The 11,663-nt window shown below is 32.1% G+C and overlaps 2 protein-coding genes across 7 annotated transcripts in view; one reads left to right on the top strand and one right to left on the bottom strand.

The window, feature by feature from the left end:
• The window catches only part of LOC108908713 (orexin receptor type 1-like), a gene marked incomplete at its 3' end in the record, with an annotated part of 283,301 nt that overhangs the window by 164,541 nt on the left and 107,097 nt on the right, over positions 1-11,663 (bottom strand). The gene's annotated exons all lie outside the window — the stretch shown is intronic.
• LOC108908714 (extensin-like) overlaps positions 1-11,663 on the top strand; it is a 127,469-nt gene that overhangs the window by 49,125 nt on the left and 66,681 nt on the right. Inside the window, exon 1 of one of the 6 annotated variants that reach the window (XM_018712833.2) lies at positions 6,736-6,949. The exons of 4 other annotated variants lie outside the window; for them this stretch is intronic. In XM_018712833.2, the coding sequence (XP_018568349.1) occupies positions 6,754-6,949 (196 nt within the window). In that variant the 5' untranslated portion in view covers positions 6,736-6,753. Of the gene's footprint in view, positions 1-6,735; positions 6,950-10,688; positions 10,879-11,663 lie in introns of those variants that run through there. One more of the 6 variants, XM_018712834.1, reaches the window with a different exon arrangement.

Raw genomic sequence — 11,663 nt, 5'->3', positions numbered from 1 at the left:
ATACTGTTCGCTTAATTTGAGCCATTGACACTCTTGATAACATGGTGTTACATGGTCGAATTTTTTCAAACCAAAAGAATACCTTAAACAATTGTTTTGTACTTTCTGCAGAGAATATTTGTCAGATTGTAATAAGCAAGGCCAGTAAACGGTAACACAATAACTTAATGACGACATAACTAAGGTTTCACATAATTTTAATTTAATTTCTTTGCAAAGAGAGTCTTTATGCATATAAAGTAACTTCAATTTCCCATAAGACTTTTTAACCAAATGGTTGACATGACTCTGAAACCTTAAGTTATCGTCTAGATATACGCCCAGATTTTTACAATCACCTTGAGGTTTTATTATTTTACTATTTAAAAATATCTGAAAATCAGGATGCACTCTAATTGTTTGTCTCTGTTTACCAAATAAAAGTAACTGTGTCTTTGCTTCATTGAGAATGAGTTTATGAGCAATACAAAAGTTAGACATTGACTTTAAGTCTGCATTAATTCTATCAACCGCATTATTAATTTCATTACTTGCAAATGAATGATAGATTTGCGTGTCATCCGCATATTGATGTATCTGACAACTCTCTAAATAGGTATCCAAATCCGCAGTATAAATAGAGAATAAAAGAGGACCTAAAATACTTCCCTGTGGTACTCCTTTGCGAATAGTTTTGAAATCAGAGTATTGACCAGAGCATACTACCCGTTGACGCCTGTCACATAAGTAATTTTTGAAAAATAAAGTTGGTACATTACCAGCGCCAAAGTATTTAAGTTTTTGGATAAGTAAATCATGGTCTAAGGTATCAAATGCTTTACTTAGGTCGAGCAGAATTAAACATGTATTATAATTGTTATCATTCGATCTAAATATGTTGTCAGTAACATCTAAAAGAGCTGTTTCAGTGCTGTGATGCTCCCGAAACCCAGATTGATGGGGAGGTACCAGTTTATTATTTGTAAGGAAATTATTAAATTGCTCAAAAATAATTTTTTCTAAAACCTTAGACAGTGTTGGTAGTATGCTGATAGGTCTAAAGTCAACTAAATCCGATGAACTGCAAGTTTTAGGTATAGGATGTATATTAGCATCCTTCCAGATATCAGGAAATTCACCAGAAGACAAACATTTGTTAATTGCGAAAGTAAAATAATCAGATATATGCGGAAAAAATAACTCTAACATTTTTACATTCAGACCGTCTACGCCTATAGCGTTAGATTTCAGCTTACTTATAATAGTATTCACCCTTACACTGTCCACTTGACTGAATTCGAAACACTCAACGACATTGGTGTGTCTTGTTTTATACTTATCTAGAACATTTTTTATATTTGGATCTAAATTATCCGATAGATTTGGTATAATATTTATGAAAAATTCATTAATTGTATTTACATCTTCAAAGGGACATAGTAAGTTTTTATTTTTAAGATTTAAATGCTTCATTGAGGCCCAAATGGATTTCCATAAATTAAATATCCATAAAACATAATTTTCTGTAGTTCTGATGGACATCCTTATTATGCTTATTCTTAAGGTGTCATTATCCTTTAATAAATCAATTTCCCAATGAAATTAGTGTAATTAGTAATGGATGTCAATGGATGTTAATTATATTTACTATGCATATCCATAATATGGATACATGCCATGGATACATTTTTTGCACTATGTTGTAGGTGACCATGAAAGGAATGTGTGTTATTTGGAACAGGTACACTGTTTGTCTAGAATCAAACCAAACTTATGTTCTAACTAATTGTAAGAAAAAAAACTATAAGGAATAGTTTTACAAGTGCCCTTATTTATCCAAATAAGTTCCCTTTGAATCAATACAGCTCTGACAATGACTAATAAACATTGGTAAGATATCCGATTTTGGTATCTCGTTCAGTCTTTTGAATATGATGGTCTAAGCCTCGGGAACGCTTTTTAACTACTCCCATTGTTCTAAGTTCCTAGTTCTGGAAAGAGAAAATAGTCATAGCGGTAGTATGTATAATATGTCGGGCCATATGCGTAAATTTTGTCTCTAAAGATGTTTCGGTTTCGAGATACTCAAATGCGAATTGGCACGATCATGTATTATTACGGCTATTGAATTTTGCTTACAACAACTAGATGGCGCTACTATTACCACTTCAAGGACAAAAGAGATTCGGTTAGACCAATTTATACACAAAATAGTTCGGTTAATTGGATTATTTGAGGTTAGAAGGTGTTCATTTTTGATTAATTAGATCTGGTGTCAAATTTGTACCTACTCGTGTTTATAAAAGAAATTGCTAGAGAAACACCATATTCCGATAACTGAAAGTCTAGCGAAATAAACTACATAGAAGAAATAAGCAGAACTTTTTGTTATTTCGACTTATTTTTTAAGGTTAGAAAAAAATATAATGACTTGATGACGCAGTCAAATTCAACGGCTCAGAAACATTGAGGTAGAGGGGTCCAGCACGATTTTTTTTTGTGAAATTAGCTTATGAAAGTAAGCTATTGCTTATTTTACTCATGCCAGTAATAATAAAAATAAATATTCGGCAAATACGTTATTTTCTGAACTCCGTGGCATGTAATAATCAAAATTAATTACCTACTACTATTCTATATACTGGTTTGACATAATATGTCAGAAGCCTCAAATCGAGTTACGTATAACAATCTATATAACATAAAGTAGATGTATCGACGTATTCCTTTGGAAGTGTAATTGTGGAGCTAATTAGCAATCAAACACAAAACTTGATAAGTTTTGATAGTATTTTTTTTGTGTTTCTTGGAAATCAACGGTATAATAATTAAAATAAAAATAATCTGTTTTTTGTTAATATTTCTATGTTACAGGTTAGTAAACACAGTAACTTAAATTATGGTAAAAATTTTAATTTGATAAATAAAACGAAAATGAAATTCTTTACTTGCCGTAAAAAAGTCCAGCAGAATATTCCCGCTAAAATTTGATATGTTACACACACTGTTAATATTTAATTTGCTATACTTTACATCTGATTTTCAAAATAATAGGCCAACCATTTGTTATTTCCATTTCCGTAGTTTTTGTAAAAAAAATTGTTTCGGATTCGGCCTAAGAGCGGGGAAGACAATTAGAACGCATTTAATTTAATTTAAATTTAATAAATAGGTACATTCTGATTGGTTCCGTTGTTGGTTTTACTGTCTTACTTCAGTACACGATATCAGTCTTGCAATATTTCTTCATAATAAAAAACATTAAAAATCTACTTTATTTTAACGAAAAACTAAAGAAAACAAAAAAATTTGTTTGTCACTGACACTGCTATAGCCTCCTTCCTGCCTTATAGTAGAGTTCGGGACTTGGTCGGATGATCAATACCGTCGCGTTGGCCTTTCGCTACAGCGCACCGTACGAAGCCTGTAATGCTTGCTTCGCGTATACGTCTTTCAATATTCTAATAATGTCGAACGCGCCAAGTGGTAAAAAACAACCTTTCGCTGATAAAGTACGAAAATTTATTTATTTTCATTTATTTATTATCTGTTTATTTATTTGTTTATGACGAACACGCCTATGACTAGCCGACGAAAGCCCCGAGCTTTACTTATCAGCAATGACTGTATTTTATGCAGATCTGCAGTTATACAAGTGTAATTTATTTGAAATATTATTACATACCATTTTTTACACATCTTTTTTCATATGTAACACTGTCTCTTTGTATGTATTTCTATTTCAACTAATTTTATAGAAACCACCTTCATATTGTATCTCCAAAATGATCTCCATTTGTTGTGTGGAATTATTTTGTCATGTTTTAATTACTTTTTTATTCAATTGAGTATTACTTCCAAAGTTCCATAGCAGTTTCCGAAACGTTGTCATTATTATGATAATGAACAATTATCTACATTTTCAAAAGAATATAATAACCGTATTGTGTGAGATGTGCGAGAAAAGAAAACTATGACGCCTGGAAAACTGTCTTTGTTCTGTTTCACCGCAGGAGATGAAAAATCAATCCTATCAGTGGAGCAAAAAAAATTTAGAAGACACTGTCTAGTCGAAAAGTTTAAAATTACATATAAAAAAATACAAATAACACATGTAACAAGTAACATCCTTCGACGTATTTTATGTTTTCCCAATTTGTAAAACGATGATGAAATAACAAATAAATAAGAAAAATATTTATATCATATTTATTTGACATTTAGAAACAAGTATCAATAGATCATTTTTTTCAAATTCCTTCGTGAAAACTTAAATTTGTTTAACCTTTTTTAAGTAATTTTCATATCCCTCTGATGGACCTCAAACAACGCCGTGCGTTAGTCTCAGCGCATGCACAATTGGGAACTGGGCTATGCATCGTTGTCAAATCTCATAATTTAAAGGAAAGTCTATTAAAAAGTAAATTTTCACACCACACGCCCGCCGCCGTGGGGTACTGCTCTCTGATGCGTTACTTTTATTAAGTGGGTGTTGACCAGAAGCCCTATCATCCTACTCAATCGAAAATGTAATTCTTTTAAATAAAATAAAACAGTACTTAACAAATAATCAGTAATGATAAGTGAAAGACACAAAAATAAGTAAACAATATATTTACTCACCTGATTTCTACAGCTTATGAATCTCTTAAATGTTGAATCGATCTTAGAAACATTTTCTTATTCGGCACTTGACGGTCGGGATAATTCTTGCAGCAGAATCGTTTTTTCCAAACAAAAAGTAGGTTCTAATCATATCAACTCTTTCTTGATTTGTATACATGCTTTTTTATATCACACAAAAACTTGAAAATTGAAAGACTGAAATAAATAACTTTATAAGGAACACACTTATACCACACAACGCCTTCTCGTAAATTGATAAAGTCGAAAACTAAAATAAAAATGTAACAGAAAGAAATAGTGACGACGTATTGGACTATTCCCATTTAGCTGAATAAAAATGACAACTTGTGTACCATCCCCTCATATACCAGGTGTCAATTCAACACAACAGCTGAGGCTCTAATCTCCGTTGCCTCTCTTCGTAAGCGTTCTGAACTGGGCCGGATTCTGCTTAAATTCAAACTGTTCACGATTTAATTTTGTTATTATTATATTTATTTTGAATTAGTTTAATATATCTAGCACCGACTCTCTGCTAAAATGGCAGAATATGAAAATGAGCGAAAATATTCCGTATTTCTTTACAAATGCATCCCTAGCAACTGGACGTAATGACAGTAGTATAGTTCTTTATAGGTCAATGTCAGAGGTCATCAACGCTGAGATTAACATATACATACCTTTCTCAAAAAAAAAAAATAGTAACACAATTATTATTTGTAAAAACTTGAAACGATTTTAAAAAAGTGTTTCATATCAGTTAGATTAGTATTTATATCTATTTTTTATTAGGTTAGTTTTTTAAGAAGCAAAAGTAATTGTTTTAAAACATAAATTAGTTTTACTTACAATTAGTAACGTATCTACATATTGATTACAGGGTGTTGTAAATAATTGCGAAATATTTTAGGGGGTGGTTGCCGAAGTTATTTTGTGAAAAAAGTTCATGTTAACGTAGTTCGAAAAATGCCTCGTTTCCGAGATACAGTTTTTAAATTTTAATTTTTTATTTATTTAAAGCTTCGAAGGGATAAATGTGCATTTTTAAGGGTGATTCGAATATTTCTACTTGCACCTTTAAATAAAAGATTAACAAAATCTACAATAAAATATATTTTATTTTTTTCCTCAAAAACGGTGAATCCTACGAAAAAAATTGAAGAGTTCAGTTTCATTCAGAATTGATGACGGATTTCAAAAAAAATATCAAAACGGGAAAAGTCAGTGACGTAACATTTTTTTTATCAAAAAAGTTGTGGCATTTTCGCACGAACGCCACTGGTACAAGTAGAAGTATTCGGATCACCCCAAAAAATGCATATTTATCCCTCCAGAGCGTTTTCAAATTTCGAGTTAATATCATTAAAACTCTGAAATAATTAATAAAAGTAAAAAAATTAAAATTTTAACGGTCTGTATCTCGGAAACGAAGCAGATTTCGGTCTACGTTTATATGAACTTTTTTTCACAAAATCACTTCGGCAACAACCCCCTAAAATATTTCGCACTTATTTACTAACACCTTGTATATGTAACAGAGCATATCAATATATTAAATTTAAAAAAATTGTAATGTTCGGTGCTTTGAACACATTGACATCAAAAAAATATGTCGGTGGCATAGAAAAGCAATTTAATTTCACTAAATTATTTTTCATTTTTTCTCTGTGTAACACTGGATTAAAAAAAATGTACCAATCAATTTTACTTTTGATTTTAAAACAACTGGAACGCTAATACTGTACTAATACGCAAATTCCAGGTACCCTGACTTCGGTGACTCAGTGGCGGCGTACACAATAAGAATTAAAGGGCAGTTTAAAAAATTAATTAGAAGTCGACTACTTATTTGATTAAGAAAAAAGGAATATTAGATTCGTATACAGAGGCATATACACCATTAGTCTTAAAAAACTGACCCCCACTTAAAGTCACACCCTGTATATCTAAAGCCTTCTAACAGCGCTACCAACCCTCAAATTGACTCAAGGTTGAAATCTGCCCTACAAAGTTTTCGCTTTCACCTAAAAATACAATTATATCTTCTCTCACTGATAAAATGTTATCAAATTCCCGCTTAGATTAAAACGGTACGCTGCAGGATTTATCTGAACACTTTAAATTTTTGCATTAATGAGTTGAAAAGTGATGGGTAGGGACGACGACCACTGGGGCCATGGTTCTCACGACGGGAAGGACTGGGACCGTCCCAACGATGATTGTGGGGGAACTTCTTACTATTTTTTGTATGGTGGAGGAATTTTTGTGGCAATTTTACTGACTCTGGCCCTCCTCAAGTTATACTATAAGCTGTCGGCTTGCGTACAAAAGAGGAGACAAAAAGGTGAGTAGTGATAATATAGCTATAGTCTAAAATTAGAAGTGATTTTAAAGACATTGGAATTGTTTCCTTAGTAGTGTGTAGATTTTCACAAAAATTAATTGGGAAGGATTTTTCATCTGGTGACAATTTCATCGTCATCAACTTCGTAAACAGGACTTTCTTTTTATATTTTATATTTTTATATTGTGGCGAATAAATTCAATGTTATTAGCTGATTAACAGATTAACAACTCTAGTGCATAATTAAGATAGTTTTTACAAAAATTAAACTTCATACGATGTTAGTTACTTGTTATTATTCTTTTATCTTTTACATTTTATGGCGCCTGTAAATTTTAAACATTATGTTTCCCACGTCAACATTTATAGTAGTGCTTAATTAATCTCAATAGTGTTAACATAAAATAATGTGTAATATACAGCGTGGTAAATAAGTTCTGCATAAAATTCATATTTTCGTTAAACAATTTTTTTTTCGAAAAACGGTGAGACCCGTCGATTTTTATTTGATCCAGGGCACCTTGTTATGTGGAAAAAATTTTTTTTCGATAATCCACTTACGGCAGCAATGACATATTTTTTTTTTAAATGACAACGCATATTTTTTTCGTTCGAAATTGATGACAGTGATAATTATCTAAACAACGGTGTGAAAATTTCGATGTCTTACATAACAATTTTTTTTAGAAAAATGCACCTTAAGTTCTTATAAGTGATAATTGTCTACTTACACTATTAATGGCTCCGAAAAGGACAAAGTTGACAAAATTACATTTCAAACGAGTAAAATTACACTAATGTTTGTGTAAGTCTAGCGAAATTGTTCGAATTGCCCACCCTGTACCATTTGGCATTGTCCTAAGCGTGTGTAAACGCCGTCTACACTTCGTTCAAGCATTCCCGGGTCGATTTGATTTATTTCAAAACGAATACGGTTTTTAAGTTCTTCCAAATCACCTGGTCTGTTTGTGTACACACGCGATTTCAAATAGCCCCACAAAAAAAGTCTAGAGGTGTTAAATCAGGCGAACGCGGAGGCCACTCGATTGTTCCGCGTCGCCCGATCCACCGGCCAGTAAACGTGTTATTCAAGTACTCCCGTACTTGCACTCCATAATGGGGCGGTGCACCATCCTGCTGAAACCAAATTCTTTCCTCAGGAATATCAGGATCCTCGTTGTTCGGGAATAACTCTGCTAAGCTTGGGACCAAATCGAACCGCAGGAAATCCAAATAGCGAGCAGCAGTTAAATTTTCCTCGAAAAAATACGGGCCTAAAATACGACGCCCTATTATTCCCGCCCAAACGTTCACCTTTCGGGGGTGCTGATGATCTACTTCTTGCACCCAGTGCGGGTTTTCCTGAGACCAATACCGGCAGTTATGTCGATGCACCGATCCATTAAGATAAAAAGTAGCCTCGTCAGAAAAAATTATGTTCTTGAGGAAGTCGGGGTCTCCGTTACATCGATGCATTAAATCTTCACAAAAGTGGAGACGGCGGTCTGGGTCGTCCTCAGTCAATGCATGTATCAAGTGACCCTTATAGGGGTGAAATTTCTCTTTTTTGAGAAAGTTCACCACAGTTACATGTGAAATATCATTGTTCAATGCAATCGACCTTGTACTAGAATGAGGGTTGTCCTGGAGCTCCACCAGGATATTCAATCTAGTTTCATCATCTACTCTAGGACGACCCGCACGAGGAGCATCTTTCACACTACCAGTTTCCTCAAACCTTGCCAGTACCCTACTAACCGTAGATTGCGTAATTGGTGGTCTGTCAGGGTACGTTGCATTAAATAATTGGCAAGCTTCTTGATGGGTTCGTAACTTATCGCCGAAACCAATCATCCTCAAAATATCAATTCTTTCGCGTTCACTAAGTTTTGCCATTTCGAATTAAACGATTTCACCAAAGAATGTTAAATCGGTACTGATTTTTAGTCTTCAATATTTCAGGTAATCTACTCCTTTCAAGTAAACATTTCTTTGGATCTTTTTTTTTTGAGGAATTTATCGGCAAACTCGAAGACAAAAAGTCGACCTTAATTTGCTACATACTATTTGGATTTTGTGCGGTTGAACTTGGTTCTAAATTTTGCAGTTTAATCAGGATCCTGACAATATCTGATGAATAATTCCGCAAATATTACATAACACCAGTTGCAACTTAAGTTATCTGAAATGCTTTCTGCCGAATAAATTTTTTTCTAAGGCATTTGATCCGTAAACAGCAAATTATTGCATTCAAGAACTTAAGGTGCATTTTTCTAAAAAAAATTGTTATGTAAGACATCGAAATTTTCACACCGTTGTTTAGATAATTATCACTGTCATCAATTTCGAACGAAAAAAATATGCGTTGTCATTTAAAAAAAAATTATGTCATCGCTGCCGTAAGTGGATTATCGAAAAAAAAATTTTCCACATAACAAACTGCCCTGGATCAAATAAAAATCGACGGGTCTCACCGTTTTTCGAAAAAAAAAATTGTTTAACGAAAATATGAATTTTATGCAGAACTTTTTTACCACGCTGTATATTTAGGGTCTTTTCTACATATCCTTTAATCTAAGGGACATCACTTTTTCTATAAACTAATTTAAGTATATTTGGAAATATTACACGACTGGTCTAAAATGAATCCATTAAAATTAAATCCAACGAAAACTACTACTATAAGGTATTACTAGGTATTCCAAAGCAGTGTGTGGAAACAAAATTATTTAATTTCTTCCAACAATGAAGTTTCAGGGCAGTGCTTTTTGCAGGGAAGCGTATAAATACAAATCGGATTTAATTAAAGTAATACATAAATTTGCATTTATATGAATTCAAAGTAGTTAAATGGACAAGTACGTTCTAATTATTGACAAATTACAACATTGTTCATTCCATGATAAAACTCGAAAGGCACTACAAAAGTTTTAATTGTTAACTAGAGGCTGAGCCGCGTCAAGTAAGGATTTGATTTATGTAAAATAATTTACTTCGCATAACTTATACAGGCTGTTTCAGAAAGACCTCCCGTAAATACAGGGTGCGATAGTACGACAAAAAATAAGAATTTTTTGTCTTATGAACTATATGTCTCTCTCCTCTTGTTTTCGAGATACAGAGCGACAAAATAAAATTTTTTAAATATAATTTTTACGAAAATTTCCAAACGGTGCGAAATATTTTTATGAAATTTGGTATTCAGGGTTAGAAATTTCATAGAGGGCGCTAGTTATGCTACATTCCTATTACATTTTAAGTTCTAATTTTTTTAAGCTTAGTTTTTTTACCATTCGGGCTTCTGTATATTGCAGTACAACAGGGATTATTATATTTTTTTAATAAAAAATAATAAAATTTAATTACAGAACTATTAGCTGCAAAATATTATGTTCGAAAGAGATTTTGTTTACTTTTAAGAAAATTTTCATGGAAAAATATTTGACGAGCCAAACGTCTTTTTATTTCATAATGATTTTCATTAATTTCGTAGTCTTATTCACCCTGTACCTATAAATATTAACTTTCTTCATACATATCTAATACACGTCAAAACAAATGAACATATTCCCGCTATGCTAAACTAAAAAGTGTTTTAATCATTTTTATATATAGGTACGTTCGTTGTTGGAAAATAAAACTATGCATACATTCAACTGATAACACTGTTATCAAATCCTCGCAAAGAATGTGACAATACACGTTAATATTTATCTGAACATTTTAAATTTTCGCATTAATTAGTTGAAAAGTGATGCCTCTATTCTTTCGAATCTGGGGGACCCATACTACGGATTGGACGTCAGATGAAGGATTTTACAATTTATTGTACACTGTAGGAATTTTTGTGTTAGGTTTATTAATTCTTGTCATTCTTACATTGTACTTCAAGCTCGTGTTCCACTGCATTGAAAAGCACAGGCGAAAAAGTGAGTAATGTTCAAATTATTATTTTTTAGTATTACGTAGCTACTTCCCCCACCTTACAATAATTGACTTTGGCTGTTGGATGATATTTGGAAAAATAAAGAACAAATAGCTAAAATCAATAAATGGGTAATATTGTTTTACAAAAAAAAATAAATAATAAACAATTATAATCCAAGATTACTTAATTTCAACAAATCCAAACGCAATGTATATTAACTTATTTTGCTTTTAATATGACTCATTAGTGCTGCGTCACGCGACAGTTAAGTGTCTTTAAGTCTTTATTCTCTGAAAGTTGGGATTAAAGTGGTATTTATATCTTGACTATATTTGTTTGTTAATAAATATAACGTTTATTATGTTTGTACGTCCTATACAAAGCGAAATATGGTTAGTGGAAGGAGACTTGTTTTGGGGGTTATCGTTAAAATCATATGGGTTGCTCATATTTTTTAAGGAAAAATGAGCAAAAACGCTGTACCATTTCCATCAGAATTAAAATTAATCGTAGACCCTTTACAATTAGTTTTGTTTTAGTGTTCTTCATACGATCCTGAAGTTAGACCGGGTTAGAATGCGTATTTTTTTAATAATGTACGGTAAAAGTTGAAAACGTATTTTTCATTATTCAAAAAAAAATTGCCTTATTTATATAATAACTCTGAAACTATGAAAGATACGTAAAAAATGATAAAGACAACAAAAATATAGCTTTTTTTTCAACAAATATTTTACTTTTTTTTATTCCTATACCATAAAAGATAAAGGCGCTTGAAGTATCCTT

The sequence above is a fragment of the Anoplophora glabripennis genome, unplaced genomic scaffold (assembly GCF_000390285.2).
Source record: "Anoplophora glabripennis isolate ALB-LARVAE unplaced genomic scaffold, Agla_2.0 scaffold374, whole genome shotgun sequence".
NCBI lineage: Eukaryota > Metazoa > Arthropoda > Insecta > Coleoptera > Cerambycidae > Anoplophora > Anoplophora glabripennis.
This window is presented reverse-complemented; position numbering and strand designations above follow the sequence as displayed.